The sequence below is a fragment of the Lissotriton vulgaris genome, chromosome 4_1, assembly GCF_964263255.1.
Source record: "Lissotriton vulgaris chromosome 4_1, aLisVul1.2, whole genome shotgun sequence".
NCBI lineage: Eukaryota > Metazoa > Chordata > Amphibia > Caudata > Salamandridae > Lissotriton > Lissotriton vulgaris.
The window spans coordinates 681,887,897-681,909,518 of NC_141691.1; the positions used below are offsets into that span (position 1 = coordinate 681,887,897).

Below are 21,622 nucleotides of genomic sequence, written 5' to 3' on the forward strand. Positions count from 1 at the left end.
GATAATCGTCCACGTATTAAGGAAGCTAGAGCAGCTTTTAAAAAAATTCTTTTATATACAAAAAAAGAGTGGGAAGCAGAAAGATGGCAGAGTATCAAGTCTGCGTTAGAGGAAAAGGATGCCAAAACTTTCTGGAACTTGGTACACACCGGGAAGCCTGAGGGCAAATCTACCATTGATCCAAATATCTCTGAAGAAGCATGGCGCTTATACTTCAAAGACTAATATTCAAACCACTCAGTGGAAGCAAGTGAGCCCCCAGCTATTATTTTAAACCCCGATCCCACATGGCATATACCACCCTGTACAATTGCTGAGGTACAGCAGGCCCTAGCTAAGGTTCAAAGGAATAAAGCGCCCGGCTTGGACAGGATTCCCGGTGATTTGTATAGAGAGGAACAAGGAGTGTGGGCGCCTTATTTACAACTTTTATTTAACGCAATTTTAAGGGGTCTCCCGGCCCCCTGCACTTGGGCGGGGCTGAGATTATCCCTATTTATAAAAAGGGCTCGCCTCTGGACCCGGCAAATTATAGGCCAATTAGCCTTATTGATGTATCTCAAAAGATCTACGTCAGGGTCCTACTTCAACGGTTGCAAGATTGGATGGGTGAGCAAGATATTTTGACCCCGCTTCAAGCAAGCTTTAAGGCCAAGACATCAACAATAGACCAGCTATTCCGCCTACAACTAATTCATTGGAAGCAAGTAGTGCTGGGAGGCAGAAGTCTATACCTAACCTTCGTAGACTTAAAATTGGCATTTGATATGGTGAACCGTAGCCAGCTTTGGAGTATTTTGCTGGCTATGGGGGTTCCACCATATCGTTGTCACCAGCTTAAATTACTACATGATGGTGCCTTTGCGAGGGTAAGGTATGGAAGGAATGGCCAATTGACGGTCCCATTTCCTGTAGAAAAGGGGGTTAGGCAGGGTTGTGTGCTCGCGCTGACCCTCTTTTCTCTTTTTTTAAACGGGCTGGTGGGTGACCTTCTTGCCAGCGAGGATATAGACTACCCGAAACTGGCATCTCGCAGTTTTCCCGCACTTATGTTTGCGGATGACACGCTGCTGCTCTCAAAGTCACCTATGGGCATGCAGCGTGTCCTAAACGCATTTTGCCAGTTTTGCAAAAAAATAAATCTTGTGGTCAATATCAATAAAACCAATTATATGGTGTTTAATGCCAGTTCCATTAACTGCTGCCATCCAATAATGGAGGATAGACCCCTGGAGAGGGTTTCCGTCTTTGAATATTTAGGACTCACGTTCAATGACAAAATGGGGTGGGGCCCGCAGATTGAAAAGGCTAATTTGAGACTGAAGCAGGCTATGGGGGGAATCCTGAAAGTTCAAAAGAATTGTTTTGTTAAAACCATCCGCCCACCTATGGAAATCTATAAAGTGCAAGCCACGGCAGCATCGCTCTATGGGGCGGAACTGTGGGGGCATAGATCTGTTAGCACCCTCACACTAGCAGAAAATAATTTTCTAAGGCAAATTTTAACCCTGCCAAAAAATACTCCATTAGTACCGCTTAGAATGGACCTTAACATCCTACCAATTGTTGATGTTATTGCAACACGCCCATTGCTCTATTGGCGATGGCTGTGGTCCACTCCCGAGCTAGGTAGCTATAGGGAAGAATTGAGAGCGGTAATGGCAACATTAGGAGCAGGTAGCTTACCTTGGTTAGCCTTTATAAGACACTCTTTCTGTGCAATAGGTATGGAAAACCTCTGGACAGATCCGGAAGGCTCACGTCGGGAGATATAAAAAAAAAACTGAAAATTTCACTCAAAGAGTTTAGGCTGATGGAAATGTTTAGGACTGTTAAATCCACAAGTCTTACATATGGGTTCCTTGATTTCAAGTCCCATCATGAATTCGAACAGGTGATTGATACTATTCAGCCGACTTTGGACAAACAGCTTTTTCTTCAGTTAAGATATGGCACTCTCCCACTCCTTGCAATAACTGGCAAGTGGGCGAGTACCCCAAATTACCTCTGCCCTGGATGCCTATTAGAAGAGGAAACAGTAGTTCACGTAGTACTCTTCTGTGTGGCATATAAAAAACCTAGGCAGAAATGGTTAATACAATTGTGTAGGAGCATGGATATCAGGCACTATCCTGATTTTTTCAGGATCCTAACAACAGATACCAATCCAGTTTATGTGGCTTCTATAGCAAAGTTTCTGCACTCCATGTGGCTAATTCGTAGAAATTTGCAAAAATTGGACCAGGTTCATTAGTGGTATTACTTACCCGCTATCCTGTAACAGATCTACTGAGTATCAAATATATGGTGTAGCAGGGTCTAGAACAAGTACTAACTAGCATGGGATCGGAAGATTAGGGTGACGATTATAAATTCCTAGGTAACTTACTTATATTTTAAGATGTTTTACTAATATTAATGATTTTTATATAACTCTTAATGATTTTTATATAATTTTTTAATATGGTTGTATTATGCCCGAAACTCCAAATGTACGTAAAAAATATCTTTTTGCTGGTAACCATGATATGATCTGTATAGTAGTTTTTTTAATGAAATGTGCTTTTATGGTTCTAAATCAACCACAATAAAGTTTTTTTGAATGAATTGAATGAAACAGGACCTTTTTTTCTACAATCTTTGGAATACAATTAGCAAATGGTGATTTTTTTTTAAATGTTATCTTTATTAGACTGACCACTAGACAACTGCCAAGAAACTGGAAATGGAATAATGTTGTAGTTGATGTAGGAGCCATCTCCTTTTAGTTATGCCAAATAGAGATCTAATAATGGATCCACTTTAAATTTAGAGGGAGAAAGCAGACACGTTGTGCCACCTACAAACCTCCATGTTGAATCAGTCAGCTTTAAAAACAGACTGATTTTCAACATGTTAGCCAATGACCTTGGATGAGATATGAGAAGCCACCTCAAGCTGCCAGCTGAAAGATATTCTCCTTGCCTTCCTCCTCAGGTCAGGAAGAATCATTGGCGTTTCCACTGGGCATTTCCCCAAGCCTGGGAAGGTGTAAATGTGTTTGTATTTATATAGCGCCTTCTACCCAGAGGTCTCTGTGTAAAGTGAGCCCTCATTGTAGAGTGACGTTACGGGAAATCCCAGTGATTTCTTTAACTGGAATCCCAACAATTGCTGCTGGCTGCCTCTACATGTATCATTAGGCAACCAAGCAGGGCCACCTAGCGTCCTGTAAATGAGCCTGGTGGTAACTCTGTGACAACTCTGATCTCTGCCATTGTGCTGCCATCGTTCCGCCATCTGAATTAACAGGCGGTCCTACCTGTGCTGAATATGGTGAGACTTACTTCTTTTAGGATTTAAATCTGGGCATAATCTTAATACTGTAGGAAAGGCACAATAGCCTTAGTATCTTCATCCTCCCTTATTATGAAATAAAGAGCTTTAGCATAAACTAGTTATTCTGGTCGTTAGTTACTGTTTTATATGTTGTGCTTCAACATTCATTAACTATTAACACATTTGTGATGTTGCTTTCTCAGGGTCAAGGAGAGAACAGATTTAACAGAGGCCTTCAAACTGAATCCAGTCTACCTCCAACATAATCACCAAGAATGCGGTAATTATTTACATTTTGTGAAATCGTGTCAGTTCATCCAGATACAATCCATTTTTGTTTTTACCATTTTTCGAGCACATATAATGACATAAAAGTTTCAGGGAGCTAGAAATGCTAAACAAACCAAATCAATTCCATACGAATCGAAAAATACGAAACCTTACAGGAAAAAAACATCGGCCATCAAATAAAAAGAACATAGAATCTGGAAATCCATCCCAGGGTCATTCAATAAAAACAAAAACAACTTAAATACTGAAAGTGTCATGAGATACTTCTCAAGACATAAATCAACATGCATTTCAGAAACATGAAAAACTGCAATAAATTCGAGCAGTTTCTGAAAACCTTTCCATAAAAGCGCACACACAACTATGAAGTATTTGCCACCCAGACTCTCAAGAGTCTTTTGTGAGATTTTCAAATGTCTGTTTGAATTGCTCTAACTCTGCCACGTAGGAGGGGGGTTGGGCCCACAATCACTGTCCACATCACACCTTGGGATGAATTCTCTTTTTGGGGTTTAGCTTTCTTAGCCCCCTGCAAAATATAGAAAAGAATGTCACGGGGAAATTGAGGTAAATATTTGGAACAGTTTGGGGCCTGCACAGCATTTCTCTGACATTTTAAAGTATACACACACGTACACATAAAATTGCTTCTGAGAAATAAATATGGCTTGGACAGGTGAGTGTGCCAGCGCCACCACAACATTGACCGGAGGTTTTAGGGTGTGACCACTGTCAAAGATTACACCCAGATTCCTAAATGACTTCACGGATGGGTGCTTTGCTAAAATATACCTGTCAATATAATAGGAGAGTGCTGAGTCAGCTCTACTCAAGTACACGACCTCTGTGTAATCACTATTCTGCTAATGACCATTCCCCTGCATCCAGTTCTGGTGGGGCCAGCACCCTCAACAGTTTCAATAGAACCCAAAGTAGGGTGAGCACGAACTGGGATTTGCCAACACGCCGATGGCACTGAAGACCATGGTCTTCGATCACTTGGGCTAGAAGGAACACATAGGGAGGAATTAAGAGCGGGGAAAGGGATGATCCTTGAGCTAATCCAAAGTACAGAATCCTTTTGAGCCCTGCCTGTAAGGAAAGTGTGAATCCGGTCCAAAACCTGCCTCTCAATTTCTATAGAACAGACCTTGCATCGAAGGAGGTTTGTATGGTCAATGGTATCAAAAGCTGCTAACAAACAGATCCAGCAGAATCAACACAGCTCTCTCAGTTCCATAAAATGGGCAAACCCCAAATAAAAGCAAAAGGTGGTTTATTACTTTTCTAAATAATGCTGGAGTTGGGCAGTGGCTTCAAGGCCCATCATTTAAAAAAAATAGAAGTGAGTCTTTGTCTGTGGTGCATAACTTTCACTGGATAGAGGTCAGCAGATAATAAAAGGTGAAAAACAATAACTGGTTTAAGAATATTGGGTTGGATGCCCGCCTTACAAAAAGCAATAGAAAAAGCAACTTGATCCTTGGTTGAACATTCAAACTTTTAGTTAAATAAAGTTATAGGAAATACAACCAAATGGTAATTGGAAGATTACTTATCCATGTTACGCTATGTCATGTTATGGATCACTTGAATAGCACATATTCACCATATCAGTATCTCCTATCTCTGTTGAAAGGGATGCAAGTATAACAATTATTATCCCACTTGGCCTTAGGGAAGGGAAACAATGACGGGTAGGACTGTGGTCAAAAAGAATGATCTTTAGTATTCTTTCCAGGATGTAAAAAATGTGGATTTCATTAAAGGAAATAGGAAGTGCACGCAGAAGAGTGGGTGCTAAGGCAGAGAAGAGCAGCTGTGAATCTGGGCCTTCCTGATTTGACCTATTTTTAGTTCAATTGAATATGAGGAGTGTATGAACTGATTACTCACATTTCTCACTAGTCAGAATGCAGAAAGGGGTAAGATTTTGCATAGGTTAACAGTACATTAGGCACTATTTATTAATGTTAAAAAATAAATTTGGGGGTAGATAACTTAATATTAGCGGCCTTATTATGCAAAATATGAAGGAGGATTCCATAGGGATTTGTGTATGTTTTTTTAAGTTCAAGAAAAAAATTATTTGATATAAAAAGGAAAACAAGGTGTCAATACAAAATACAGAAAAAGTATAAAATATTGAAAACTGTGGTAAACAATGCGAGCAATAAAGTTATAAATAGTAGCAAGAGGAAAATCCGGGAAATAGAGCTAAAAAAAAAGAAAAAAGGAAAGAAAAACATTAGTTATATAAACATGGAAATACGTAGGAGGAGTATAAAAATAGTACAATAAAGAAAAGATGGAATGTAATGAGCATTTAAGGAGGTTTAAGGACTTCTTGCTGCGAAGGCAGTGGGCGAAACAATCGATTAGCACAAACATCTAAGTAAAGCGTGATAGGGAGCCATAAGTCCATACGTTTTGTAGCCATGTGAGCCAGGAAAACAAAAGCAGTATCTAGTCTGTGATTATGGCAAACGTTAAACCACCACACCTTAAAGGAGATGTTGGAAAAGTGCTTCCAATTGGCCGTTATCTATTGAAATGCAGCAGCTAACAATAAATCAATAATCTGAGGCTTTAGTTCAACATCGTCCCAACAAGGGGAGAGACTGCCTAAAAAAACGTTAGCACGAGAGAAAGGAATACCTATATGGTGTGCTACGACACCTGACTACAGTGGAGCGGGATATTGTTTTTTTGTTATATGTGCTAAATATAAATGAGTGAAGGTATATTAAAAAGGGCCAGTACTACTCCGTTCAAGACTTTATTCCTGAGCGTCTGAACCCTAAATAAAACAAATGTGGCACCTATGCCCAATTAGGAAGGCTTTGGTGTCTCAAGAAGTGTGATATATTAATATTATTTTAAAAAAAGTGTGCTATGTGAAAGAAATTATAAAGTAAACTAGGTCTACATGTTTCAACCAATATATAAAAATTCTTTGGTTTTCGTCAGGACCGTGTGATTTACAAGGGGAGGTACGTACACGCTAAGGCGCGCCCTGCCCACATGTAATTTGCAGACCACAAATAAGGGTCTGAATGTAAAAGTGTGTTCAATCCTGGATTCAGGAAAAAACCTGTGGAAAGGAAAGAAAAAAAGGGGAAACGGGATTGGGATTACGTACTTGGGGAGACTTAACAAGGATACACAAAACATTTATAGTGCTTGCTGTGATCACTCCATCGGGTAGCTGTCTATAGTGCTTAGTCACATAGGCAGTAATAGTTTACAGTGGGTTTAAGTTAAAAGTTTGCGCATCAATTGGTACCTTGTATGGGAGACATTGTCTATGAGGTACCAATCAGTTTGAAGTTGGTGTGAAAAGTGAGTGAACTTAATTAGATAAAGAAGACATGGTGAACTACTAGTGAACTCAGCGGTCATGCATCATATTTGTGCTGGGAGCATAAACGTTAGGTTTCTTAAGATTAACTGGCAAGCTGGTCATTAATCGGTCAGTTATCTAGGTGAGTGTAAACATAATGTTTATTTTCACATTGCTTACACTTAAAGCGGTTACTGTCGCATCCTGGGCTTCGGATGAACCAAGACGGCGATTCTCCGTCACCTAAGTAATTTAAAAAATGAGCATGAGTTGAATGAGATCCCATAGGCAATAAGCGTGCTTGTCCAAGTCCAAAGAACTCGGGATCGGTGCATTAACACAGCGCTTTGCCCAGGAGTTCCCACCTCACATTTGTACTTGTAAATTCTCTTACTCTCCCTCCTGTTATAACCATAACGAAATTGGCCAGGACGTGGTGAGATCATGTTCCGGATTTGTGTATGTTAATGGCAAAATAAAGAGTTCCACATTCGTCAAGCTTGCATTCATTTGATGCAAACATCCCAAATGAGCACATATACGCTGTGAGATAGAGTAGGAGCCTTCAAAGCTTTTAAATTTGATAAGTACAGGGGAGGACATCTCCTGAGATCTAATCACCCAGTATCAGTTCTAAATCGATTTTAACTTCATTGTCTTTGTCTACTTCTGAGCGAAATGGATTTGTTTTATTTCTGTGGGCCTGCATGCAGGATTTCAGAGGCCTGCACTCTTGCCTGCTACGATATGGTTTGCCTTATCGGTAGAAAGCTTCAGCCACTAATCACACAATCACACCTTGATTCCCAGTATACACAGAAAAAGGTTGCAGCTTTTATGTCCAAAGAAGTATCATCAACTTTGGGGACGAACTGTAAGCCACAAGCAAATGAAAGTTGCACTAAGTGCCACATAAATATTAAACAAACCTAGCAATAGAACAGACCCTGGTAGCAACCAACACATGCTGTTCAATCTCTGAGGCTTAAAGGAACCCAGAGTGAGTGCTTGTGGCTTCACTAAGAAAAACAAAAATCAGGCCACCTAGTTTAAATGAATACCTCCTTGGTAAGTGTTGATAGTGTCAAATATGACTTACACAGCTTATAAGAAACAAGATCAGAGTATTCACATTGTTCTTGACCATCTCCACCGAAGAACACCCACAAAGATAAAACCCAATGGCTTCTGTGCCCTGGATGGGATGAAAGGCCACCTATCTGTCATTGAGGATGTTCAAAAATTCTAGAGTCATCAACACCACCGCATTTGGAAACACTTCATTAATATTATAGTAGAGGGAGCAACAAATGTTTGATAACAGCATATCAGCATTTTTTTATTCTTTGACCGTGCTGTGCTTTACTTCAAGCCTAGTTTCCAGATATCGTAGTGCTTGCCTCCCAACATGTCCAGTCAATGCACATTCTCTTTCTTGCTTATTCCTACATTATAAAATAAAAGTGGATGGTTTTACTGGCAAAGTGAAAGTGCCATTCTCAGTTTTATTTTATCTGCCATCACAAGTATGTAATGTTCATGAGGTCCGTGTGGGGCCCAAAGCGTGCCATCCAAGCAGCCATGAGTTGTTAGAGTGAAAGCCCAGCCACATACCCCATTAAAGCATTGACTACATTTGTTCAGTCTCCACTTTATTTACAATAATCAAGGAAAGGGAATAAAACTGTGACCTGCAAACCATCACTGGATACTAGTAATCCAATGGAAGTGTTATAATAGTTCACATTTTTATCACATACTTCCACTACATAGTTAATGTATCCCTCTAACTGTACTGGGCCCTCTCCAGTAAGACGGATCAAAGCAGTACCTTTACCACAGAAACAAATGGTCCTCCGATGGCTCTTTCTCTGGCAATAGGAGTGGTGGGAATTAGGGTGTCCAAAACACAATGCTAGCCATCCAATGATGACCATTAATTGGTGACCAACTCTCAAGTTTAGGATCAGGTTCAAATAACCACTCTCGGGACCATGCAATAGAAATAAAGTATTGCAATGGGAAATCAAACCTCCCAAAGAAGTAGTCTAACTGAAATTATGCACACTAGGAGCTCTGCTACAGCAAAACAGAATTAAAAATGAAGCAGAACTTGATACTCTGAAAAGATTCCCTGAATCCCCCTACACCGCTTTTAAATGTATGTAAAAAATGGCACAGTTCAATGAGAGAACATCCGAAAGCAATAATAGTCTTAGATTATTTAGATAGTTTGGTTAATGTATTAATGATCTGAAATCAATACCGATAAGTAATCTCTTAAGTGTTTCAGTCAGGAATATTACTGCCTGTAGTACAAGACTACACAATGAGTCAGAAACTCAAATCCAAAGATGTTGGTTCATAACAGTCATTAGATACAAGGTTACAGATTCCTACCACCATTAAAGGCAGAATGATGGTTCATTTCTCTAAAAGCACCCAAAGGTTCTAAAGCATAAGGCATCATAGGAATCAAATTAAAGTCCACTAAGGGCGAGTCAATTAGCAAAAAGGGGGAATAAGGCAAAATCAATTAGTTAGGAAACGAATGATTCCAGCTCAACTGCTTAAGGAAACAGTATCGGCAAAAGACAGTCCAAAAGAAGAGATACGGGTGGTTTATACAATCATAGGAAAACCGTTCTGTCCACCGACATAGGAAAATGTATCACCTGTAGCTCTTTCAAAGGAAAGAAAAAGCATGGTATGAAGTATGTCTTTAATGGAAAAAATGGCATAGCCTCATAAAAAAAAGGAAAAGAAAAGGTATAGTGTTTGTTGTTGCCCTTCCTATGGGTTTCTTCTTTTATAGCCTTTATGTTGCTTAAGTGATGTAGCATCACTCCAATAGTCAGTCCATTGCATGATTAGTTTATGTATGAAAACACCAAATGCAATTTAGTTGTTCATGCTTACTTTCCCATATTGATCATGAGAAAGAACTGGTTTTCCGAGTCTTACAGGTTTGTCAACGGTAAGAAGTTTACATTGGATCAGTCCATAACATTGAGCTATAGTTTACTTTCCCATCAGACTATTTCACAATGAACTCTAAAAGAATGTCCTTTAAACGTGAGATGATGCATGTACTGAGCAAAGAAGGCAATATTTGCTGAAATGCCAAGGGGCCATTGTACTTGGCTATGGGGGAAAATGCAGTTTAGGAAAGAACACATTTGAGAAGCCCTTAAATGCATATGTCAACTTCAAATGAATTAAGTTTTATTCGAACAAATAAAATCCATTAAATCATCTTTTCATAATTAGAGAAAAATAGTAATACTTCATCAATGTATTATTACACAAAATTGATTAACGTTAACTATGGCCTACTGCCACAATTTTCAACATCTCTACATGTAAATTATTCTTAAAAATCTTTTCTTCTTTTTTATGATCATTGTGGTCTCTACTATCACATTTATAAATTTCAGATTCCTAACAAATGTTGTTACATAATTGCACCACAATCTATTCATGATGCATTTCAATGTAAGGCTATAGAAATGCTAAGCCGCATCATTAGAATAATTAGTTTAATCAGTAAATGAACAATAAAACATCTTTTTCATAAGTCATCTTGTTATGGGAGCCTGTTAATAAGCATTATAATCATTTTCCAATTAATTTCTCTTGTTCTAACACTTTCAAACACGCTTTACCGGTGCTCTTACTTCACTTGTCTCAACTGCTGTGTCACTTCATTTAACATGTGCAATGTGCATGTTCCTCTCACTAGAATCAGTAAATGTGTTATGTAATATGTTTTGAAATATTTCACGTCATCACTAGATAACAGTAATAGATGTAGTTTAGTGACTAAGGGCCTGATGAAGAGTTTGTCAGACAAGGTACTCCCCGCAAATGTGACAGAATAACCTGTCTGCCAAATCCTAGGTCCAACTGCTCTATTTTGAGTTGGGCAGACCGTCAGTTTTTCTGCAATATACAAAACCCAACTATCACAACAAAACAAATCTTTAGGACCATTGAATTCTGAAATGCACTGTACCCAGCTCAAAGAAGAGGCTAAGACAAATCAAAAGATCTGGCGTTATCTGTTTTGCACCACATACTCAGAGCATGGCCAGCACTGCCATCAAATAAGACAAGGCAGTTTCTTTACGGCAATATAAGCAAGGAGATACATAGAGTTACAGATTGCAGCTCGGAGTTATAGATATAGCTTTTTATAGGATCAAGAGACACAACATGTTCCAAATTTCCTTTTGCATATGGAACTGAAATTCCTTGAACAATTCCTGGCTTCAAGTGTGCCACTAGCTACAGATCTTCCAATTCACGCTATGCCACAGTGTCACACAATATCGGCTCTCATCACAGCACTACCCGGTGGTGAGCCAATATTTCGCGGTGGGCTCACAATTCGCTAGAAACCCCTGCAGGGAGCAGATTTCCAGCTTATTGTTTGCTAATTGTAATCAGCTGATGTTCATTACGAGGTCTGAAACCTTCCCCGGACATTGATGCAGAGAATGGAAAAAGTGGCCTCTGGCCCAGGACCCCCGCCTTTCAGCGGGCCTCCTTACGGAGCTGAATATGTTCTTACCCTGATAACTCTGAATAATTGTTAAAAAGATTGTTTGACAAACGCGTTTCCTTTAATGTAATTTTAATGTGGATGTTGTGTGAGTCTATTACAGACATTTTGCAGACAAATGTTGCCTTTATCTTTCATTCGGGATCCATAAAAAAGGTTATTTTAGATCAAAACTGGACCTCACATGTTTATATGTCACAGAGATTATTTGCAGTAATAGCAGTGAGCTGCTGTTGTGTTACAATTTTGAAAACACACCTCTCTAACCCTAAATATTAGATGTAAACACATTTAGAATTTGGACCAGTGTGGCTGTGTGCGAAAGAGCTGAAACTGTATCATATATTCGAAGCCGTTCCGAAAACGGCACCCCAAAATAGTTTGGCCCAGGGCCCCCTAAAATCCTTAAAATATCCCTGCTTCAAAGGCAACCTCAAAAGCTTTGATTTGGTTTTGGAGGGACAGTGAGGCCTTGGAAGCAGCTAATTTAAAAGTGTCTTGCGCTGTGCTCAGCATTAAGCCACACCCCTTCCTCACAAGTAAAACAATTTCACAACTTGGCAGTTCTACAGACATAGAAGCCTACACTGGGATTATAACTCTTGTGGTAATCTGTAGGGTGTGATTCTTTATAAAATGTGATTTCCCGTCTAAATCATGAATGTTGGTATGTATCACTTGGCCTGCATTAAGCATGATACTCCATTGTTTCCCTGCTCTTCCAAAAGGTATTTCTTTGGCTGCATGGAGACTTACAAGTTTCTTTTAATGTATTTTTGGAAAATTATGCTTAAGGCAGTAACATTTTATACTTAGAGTTTTGTGAAAAACACTTAAGTTGATAATACTAAACAGTGTTTTAAATAAAAAAAACATATCTCATCCAAATGTCACCCTCCATTCAGTGGAGCTACAGGTCAGTCAGCGATATGTGAGTATGTTATGTCATGTTAGGCACATTTATAAAGTGCGTGGCTGCCCCAACAATGGGGCGTCCCAGCGCTAGCAGACAGGTGGCCTGAGAGAAGGGCTAGATGGAAGAAAAAAGACAGGTTTTAATACATTTCTTAAATGCCCAGTGATCTTGTGTGCTCCGGGCGGCAAGTGGAATGGAGTTCCGCAGGGCAGGCGCCAGAGCCTTGAAAGAGTGCCCCCCTGCTCTGCACCTGTGCACACAAGGAGTACAAGCCAGATGCAGGTCAGCAGAGCGCAGAGCTTGCAATGGAGCATATGGTGTGCAAAGCCCCTGCAGAATGTGAGGACCCTGGCCATGTAGGATCTTATGTGTGGTGCAGAGAGTTTTAAACTGGACTCTCTGTTCACTTAGCAGTCAATGAAGACAGAAGACAAGATTGGAGGCATGACAGTACTTTGATAGGGCAAAAAAGGATGTGAGACACCGCATTCTGTGCCCATTGGAGTCTTTTAATTACAGTTTCATTCGCACCAAGTAGGAGCCCATTACAATAATCTAGGCACCACTGAACTACAGATTAAACATTCAGTTGGCGGGTGGATGTATTGAAGATCCTCAGATTGGGTTTTAGGCCACGTAAGAGGCCAAAACAAGTGGCTGCCACTTTTTAGCGTGAAGGTCAAATGAGAGGGCCTTATCCATCAGGTCCCCTAGGTACTTGACTGCAATTTTCAGTTGGGGAGTGCTGCCCAAAGCCGTGTGCCACCATTGGTAGTCCCATTTATGGGTGTCACGGCCTACCAAGAGCACCTCAGTCTTAGAAGAGTTAAGTTGTTGACAGTTGTTTGCCATCCAATCCGAAATGGCCAGGACATCTTCACAGAATTTCAGTTAATCTTGATCAGGGTTGTTGGAAAAGATGAATGCCAACTGGGTATCTTTGGAGTAAGATACCATATTAATATTCTCTTTTAAACAACATGGGGCTCAAGGCAGAGCCCTGGGGGACACCACAGCTGAGGGGGTAGATGCTGGACAAGTAGGGGGGGCCACAGACCTGAAATGAGCGCTTGGATAGAAAGGACGCAAACCAAGCCAAGGCCTTGCCTTTGACACCGATCTCTCCCAGCCATTGAAGCAAAATCATGCTGCAGCAGAAGTCTTTTCAGCACATATGATCAAATTGACAGAATAGTATTATTTTGACAAACATCCTTGGTTCACTTCAACTAGAGGGGCAAGATACAAGACAATAAGAAATCTCAAGGGTGGAAAGGCCACATTGTTCCCGCCAGGCAAAGCAAAGAGAAGGGAGTGCGTGGAGGCCATCTAACACAGAAAAGCAAATGCTTGCTAGTGGCATTACTGGGCTCCTGAAGTGGAACTTCCCCAGGGAGCTTCATGTTCTGTTGGCAGTGACAAAATCTGCTCGCAGCTGGCCATACGAATGGTAAATGTAATTATACAATATTGTCCTATTTTTTAAAAAAGATTATAAGTTCCATTTAAGTGGATGGAGCTGATGCACTAGATGCATTGCATCTGTGTGCCTGGCAGTGCGCGGTAAAAGGTCACAGTGTAATGCTCATGTTTAGAGTTGTCTTTCCATCGTCTGATGACGACCAGGCCAGTGTCATGCACGTTCCATTCCCATCGGTTAAATACAGCTACCACAACCAGGGGTATATTCATGCTGGTAGGATGGAAGATGAAACCCATTGTGCCTAAATGAAAGTGGCAATGAGAATTGAAGGGTCATTATGTGCAGTCCACTTCCAACCGTGTGCAATTACAGCTAATTGGCAAGACGTGCACAGTTGTGTCGCCAGGCCTTACTATGCAATTAAAATCATCGCTGACATGCTTGAAAAGGAAAGCTCTCTCCAAACATTTGCCCTGACTCCAGAGCAAACTAGGTGTCATGGCCAAAAAAAGCTATACTGTGTTTTATGGAAGGTAGCTGTGTTTTCCCAAAAAAGGTCCATCTATTATTTTTGCTAGCCTTTTGCTGAGAAAAGTGCTCCATAAATGAGGGTTAAACACTGTCATGTTGTTATGTTATATAAGTTCATAACTCGTATAGCTACTCATGAGTATCCCGGCACGGTGCCTTGTGGGGGAGGGACGGGATACTTTCAGGAGAATAGGTGTGTTTTCAATTTCCTCTTGAACACAACTGGGTCTTGAATGGTATGTAGGGCAAGGGGAAGGGCGTTCCAGGAAGCCAATGCCTTCACTGCAAAAGAGCTATCCCCTATTCTCTGAAACTTGAAACGAGGGACCTGAGCGTAACAAAGGGACAAGGACCGCAGGGGGCGTGCAGGAACAGAAAAAGAAAAACACCTATGCAAGTAAAGAGGACCACAACCATGAAGAGCACGGTGGGCTAAAGTCAATGATTTAAATTTAACTCTATCCACCATGGGGAGCCAGTGGAGAGAACGCAGCTGTGGACAGACCCCTTTCCTAGCCAAAATGCCCAATAAGAGTCTGGCTGCCACAACTAGGGGTTTATTCATGGTGGCAGGATGGAAGATGAAACTCATTGTGCGTAAATGAAAATGGCAATGAGAAATGCGGGGTCATTATGTGCAGTCCACTTCCAACCGTATGCAATTACTGCAAATTGTCAAGACGTGCACTGTTGTTTTGCCATGCCTTACTATGCAATTAAAATCATCGCTGACGTGTTTGAAAAGGAAAGCACTCTCTAAATTATTTGCTCTGACTCCAGAGCAAACTAGAGGTGTCATGGGCAAAAAAAGCTATACTGTGTTTTATGGAAGGTAGCTGTGTTTCCCAAAAAAGGTCCATCTATTGTTTTTGATAGCCTTTTCCTGAGAAAAGTGCACCATAAATGAGGGTTAGACACTGTTATGTTGTTATGTTATATAAGTTCATAACACGCACAGCTACTCATGGGTTTCTCGGGGTGGTGCCTAGTGTGGAAGGGACAGGGTACTTTCAGGTGAATAGGTTTGTTTTCAATTTCCTCTTGAAGTAACTGGGTCTTGAATGGTACGTAGGGCAAGGGGAAGGGCGTTCCAGGCAGGCACCGCCTTCACTATAAAAGAGCTACCCCCTATTCTCTGAAACTTGAAACGAGGGACCTGAGCATAACAAAGGGACAAGGACCGCAGGGGGTGTGCAGGAATATAAAAAAAAACCCTCTGCAAGTAAAGAGGACCACAACCATGAAGAGCACAGTGGGCCAAAGTCAATGATTTAAATTTAACTCTATCCACCACAGGGAGCCAGTGGAGAGAAGACAGCTGTTGACGGACACTGTTGCTAGCCAAAATGCCCAATAAAAGTCTGGCTGCCGTATTTTGAACCACCTGCAACTTCTTCAGCAGGTACCCAGGGATACCAGCTTAAAGGGCATTGGCATAGTCCAGACGTGACAGAATCAGTGCACAAGTAACCGTTTTCCTCGCTGCCTGAGGTAGGAGGGGGGAAAAACTTCTGAGAGTTTTAAGCAGACCAAAGTAGCATCCAGCCAGCTTCTTGATGTGCGTCGAGAAGGAAAGATATTCATTAAACCATACCCCCAGGTTTTTCTCTGGCTTCCCTGAATAAGTAGGTGATGGAAACTCAGGAGACCAGAGCTGCTCTCTAAAGTTGAGGGGGAATTTGCCAAATAGCAGGATCTCTGACTTTTCTTCATTAAACTTAAGCTGCGCCTCTACCAGCCATTCAAAGATGGAAGATAGATAGTGTTGAACCAATAGTACAGAATCAGCATCTTTGTCCCAGGTAAAAAACAACTTAGTGTCATCAGCGTATGCCATCACCTTAGCCCCCAGCTCCACCGCTAAGTATATCAGCAGAGTAACATAAATGTTAAAAAGAAGGGGGCTAAGGGAGGATCCCTGGGGGACACCCATTGTTACCGGCTGAGGGGAAGAGGAGGATGGTGGAATCCAGATCTGCTCAACCTGCCCTTCCAAAAAGGAGCGGAACCAGCCCCGCACGGCGCCCGACAGACCAATCTTCGCCAGACGTGACAGGAGGAGTGAGAGTGGGACTGTATCGAACACCGCTGAGAGGTCGAGCAGAAATAATGCTCCTCTCCCACCGGCGTCCAAGCACTCCCGGATGGCTTCCTCCACCAGCACTGTTTTTGTACTATGGGATGCCCTGAACCTTGATTGGGTAGGGTGCAGGAGCGCCTCCCTTTCCACAAAGTCTGTAAGCTGTTTATATACCACCTTCTCACACACCTTCGCCAGAGCAGGAAGGAGGGAGATGGGCTGGTAATTCCCTGGGCAGAGGAGGTCCAACAACGGCTTTTTTAGGAGAGAAAACATCTTAGCCTCCTTCCAAGCCTGTGGTACCCATCCTTTCTGGAAGGACATAATAATGGTGGTATTCTTCTCTGTATTTGCGACCTCGGAAACTACTGCCAGTGTACTCCCAGGACATGGCTCCAAGGGTGAGCATGACTTTAGACACTCCAAAGGTATCTCCATAATGATGTCACAGGGGGTAAATGCCACTTGGATAGCCCAAATCTTATCCCTAAAGCAGCAAGAGAGAGTGTTACACCAAGAAGGTGAGGATGAAGACATACTTGCTTGGGACACCAGGGACGTGAAGGTCTGAACAATAGCAAAAATGTCCTTAGAGTTGTTACTGGCTAATTCGATGCGGGCTGAGTAAAAGTGATCTTTAGCCAGTGTAATAGCTGCATAGTATAATTTTTGCTGATCTCTGAGCTTCCGCTTGTCTGCCGGGCAATAGCCGCTCCTCCGTCATGCCCGCTCAAGGGTCTTAAAATCATGCTTCAAGACTTTAAGGGTGGGATTGAACCAGGGCTTGGACGGTGACTCACTAGCCGCCCTAGTTGGGCGACAAGGGGCCACCCTATCTACCGCATTGGATACCCAGCTAGAAAACCCTGTCAAGTGTTCCTCAAGTTCGCCCAACAGGCTAGGTCTAGAAGCTACCAACGCTGTATTAAGTTCACATGGGTCAATTTTGCCATAGGCTGATTTATAGCCTGAGCGCAGTAAAGTTTCAACATTCAACACCACCCACGAGAAGTGAGTTAAAAAATGATCTGGCCATGTGACAGGGCAAGGGTCGAGTATATGTCCAGCTTAATGAGTGGAAAGGCTGACATGCTGGTCAAGCTTAGCTAGGTGTAGCATATGCAGCCGGCCACGTGTATCCTTGCTGTCCGCTTGGTCCAAATGGATGTTAATGTATGTATGTATTTTGGTATTTATTAAGCACAAATATCACCCATAGATCTCATAGCGCTCACTAATACTCAGAACGGAAAGCCAACAAGACAACAAAGCGGGATGGACTGTGATAGAATAGCCAGGGTATAAGAGATCTACGGAATTTCTTGTGGGCAGTTTCCAGGCGGAGGGGTAGAGGCAGCTTGTTCCAGGTTTCGGGCGCTATCCTGGAAAAGGATCTGCCACCATTCCTGATAGTGCAGACCTTGGGCACTGTTAGGAGGTGTTTGCTAGTCGACCTAAGGGTTCTTACCGGTCGGTGTATTGTAAGTTTTTTGGCTAGGTATTGTGGTCCTTTGTTATGGAGAGTCTTATGTACCAGACAGCAGAGTTTAAAATGTATCCTTTTTTTTGCCTGGGAGCCAGTGTAGGGTCCCTAAAGTGGGCGCAGAGGGTGATCTTGGGGCAGGTTTAAGACCAGCCTGGTCGACGTGTTCTGCATGACTTGGAGTTTGGCCAGAAGCTCTACATTAGTGGAGGCAAGAAGTGAGTTACCATATGCCAGGTGACTAATAATTAGTCCCTGTACTAGGGGCATGCTGGAGGAGAGTGGAATCTACTTTAATATTTTCCTGAGACTGCTCATTAGACCGTAGCTGGTACGGACCAGGTTGTTGATGTGGTCTGACATGGAGAGTTTGGAATCTAATATTACACCAAGATTGCGCACAGCTGTCTTGGGTGGAGGGCAGGGTCCTTGGTTGGAGGGCCACCAGTCGTTCCATAGTTTAGATGCGTCCCCAAAGAGCAAAATCTCAGTTTTGCTGGCATTGCGAAGTAGGTGGTTGTTAGTCATCCCGTCATTTAAGGCTGCCATGCAATGTTTGAACCGTTTTTTGGTCTCAGGACGTCCTGTCCACAGGTGATTAATAGCTGTGTGTCATCAGCGTAAGACACTGTTTGGAAAGCAAAAGCTTTGATAGCTTGGCTAATGGTGACACATACAGATTAAACAGCATTGGGCTCAAGATGGAAACTTTTGGGACACCTTTGTCGATTGGCTGGCTTTCAGGGGAAAAATATCCTAGTTGGACCTTGGAGGAGCGGTCCGTCAAATAGCTCTTGAGCCAGTTCAGTGCAGTGCCCTCGACACCAGATACTCATAGGCGGTCGAGAAGGATGCCATGCGAAATGGTGTTGAAGGCAGCCGACAGGCCAAGTAGGACCAGTATGGCGGATTGTCTGGCATGCAAGGAAAGTCTGATATTATCAACAATCTCAAGTAGGGCCATTTCGGTACTGTGAAATGCTCAGAATCCTGACTGGGATGTATCCAGCAGTTTATTGTTTTCCAGGTGGTAAGTAAGTTGGTTATTAACCAAAGACTCCAGAACTTTGCCGACTAGGGGTAGGAGGGATATTGGTTAGTAGTTGGCTAGCTGATTGGGATCCGCTGTTGGTTTTTTCAGGATGGGTCTGATGATGGCCTCTTCCCAGAGAGTGGGTACTGTGGATTGCGACAGAGAGTGGTGAATAATGAGGTCAAGTTGGAAAGGAGGACAGGGCCGATTTTGGATAGGACTTGGGCAGAGGCGGTGTCGGTTGGTGATCCTGATTTAGTACGGTTAAGTGTGGACAGTACTTCCTCTTCTGAGACTGCGCGGAACTCTACTGAGGGGGACTGTGTGTTGAAGTGGAGAGTCGATGTGTCTCGCAATCGGTATTGTGTCGGTCAGTTGAGGGAAGAGCTTAAGGATGTCATTGATCTTTTTTACAAAGAAGGTGGAGAGGGAGGTCACCCACTCCTGGGACGCAATGAGCGATTGTTGACAGGAGGTGGGCTTGGTGAATTCCTTCACGATTTTGTATAGTTCTTTCTGCAAATTAGCTGCTTGGGTGATTCTGTTTCCTAAATATTCTTTTTTGGCTGAGGCTAAATGGTTCATATAGAGCCGGTGAGTTGTTTTATAGTGCTGTTTGTCGATACTATCTTTAGTATGCCACCCTTTTTGTTCTGCCTTCCTGACAGCGAGTTTGTCAATTTTGAGTTTAGGGAAGAACCAGGGAGAGAGTTTGTTGAGGCATTTGGTTTGTTTCTTGGGGGCGATGAGATCTAGAGTGGTGCAAATAGATGACCACTAGCCGCTTTATTAGGATTGGCCAGTTCAGATGGGGGGATAGGGAGAAATTTGCAGCAAGGGACTCTATATTGATCTTGTTCCAGGGTCTACTTAATTTGGTTTTATTCGTGAAGAGAGGTACGGTTGATATACCCTGCACGAGGAACCTTATCACATAATGATCCAACCACAGGACAGGGAATGGTTGGTCAATTTCTAATAGGGGGGAATTGGTAAAAAAGTAGGTCTCTGGTGTGTCCAGTCGAGTGGGTGGGGCCAACTACCAGTTGTTTGAGTCCTAAGGTATTTAGACTGGTGAGAAGATCATTTGAGTGAGGGTTGATAGAAACTCCGCATAATAGTTAAAGTCCCCTAATAGGAGGAAGTTAAGGTCACCCAAGACCTAATAGTGAGCGAATTTTACCACCCTAGTGATAACAGCATCTCCCCAAGCATGGAGAACAGGTCCCACTGGGCCGGAGGCCTATAGATCAAAGAGTCTCCTACAGTGAAATGGGCAGAGAAAAGGATACTGAAGTCGAGGGCCTCGCATCCGCCCCACAGAGTGACATCTCCCCTGCGGAGATCCCACTTATTTTTATAGAAAATGGCAACGACGCCCCCTCTCCCCTCCGAGCGATCAGCTCTAGAAATCCTATAGCCCATAGGTGTAGCAAGGGTTACAATTGGATCGGAGGAGGGATCCAGCCAGGTTTCAGTTAAAAACAACAGATCAATTGAGTTGTTCTCTAAAAGCTTGAAGACATCAGCATAGTGTTTCCTTAGAGAGCGAGCGTTAATAATGGCAGCCCAAATAAAAGGGGGCCTGGCCAACTAGCCAGTGGGGCTACCATTATTATCCAATGAAGCAGGGCCCTGGGACAGCTTAAGCCCACAAGATTGACAATCCTCCTTTTGAACCCGATCCACATCCCAGTTCCCAGACTGGCAATGGGGAGTGTGGTCAAGGGCCCATAAAGCAGTCGCTATGAAGCTCCGTCTAATAGCAAAGGGCTCATGGGCAGATTGGCTGGGCTTGCCGCTTCCAGGATGCTGACGGGCGCAGACGGGCTTGCCTTAGTCGCGCCATTGTCGCGTCTGCGCAGCGCCCATTAAAATAGCCCAGTGTGCCAGAGGAGCTAGAACATCAGGTCCCCAAGATGGCGGTTCCTTGTGGCACCACGGGTGACCAGGAAGTGAGCAGCAACAGTAGCAGTTTTAAGTAGCAGCCCCAGACAAGGTAAGAAATGTGCAAAATAGCTGAGTAACAGGTATGTGGGCAGAAGGAGAGATCATTGCATGGACCACATATTAGCAGCTAAACAGTATGAAAATCGTAGCATGAACCTAAGGACCCCTAAGGCGCTCACCTCCGTGCAGCGTGTGTTAAAATAGCTCTGTTTGCCAGAAGAGCTAAAACGCCAACTCTCCAAGATGGCGGTTTCTCGTGGCACCACGGGTGACCACGAAGGGAGTAACAACAGCAGCAGTTTTAAGTAGCAACCCCAGACAAGTTTAGAAATGTGAAAAATAGCCGACTAACATTTTTAAAATGCAGGAATGTTGGCAGAAGGAGAGATCAATGCAAGGACCACACATTAGCAGCCAAACAGTATGAAATCGTATCGCAAAGCTGGAAACCCCTAAGGCGCTCACCTCCATGAAGTGCACGTTAAAATAGCCCATGTGCCAGAGGAGCAAGAATGCCAACTCCCCAAGATGGCAGTTGCTAGTGGCACCACGGGTGACCAGGAAGTTAGTAGCAACGGCAGCAGTTTTAAGTAGCAGCCCCACACAAGGTAGGAAATGTGCAAAATAGCCAAGTAGAATTCTAAAAATTCAGGTATGTGGGCAGAAGGAGCGATCAATGCAAGGACCACA

At 42.7% G+C, this 21,622-nt stretch overlaps 1 protein-coding gene across 1 annotated transcript in view; it reads left to right on the forward strand.

Annotated features, from left to right (window-relative positions):
• LOC147722438 (aromatic-L-amino-acid decarboxylase-like) overlaps window positions 1-21,622 on the forward strand; it is a 1,636,613-nt gene that overhangs the window by 446,149 nt on the left and 1,168,842 nt on the right. Inside the window, exon 9 of the mRNA XM_086964961.1 lies at window positions 3,522-3,598. Coding sequence (XP_086821087.1) covers window positions 3,522-3,598 — 77 coding nt within the window. The remainder of the gene's footprint in view (window positions 1-3,521; window positions 3,599-21,622) is intronic.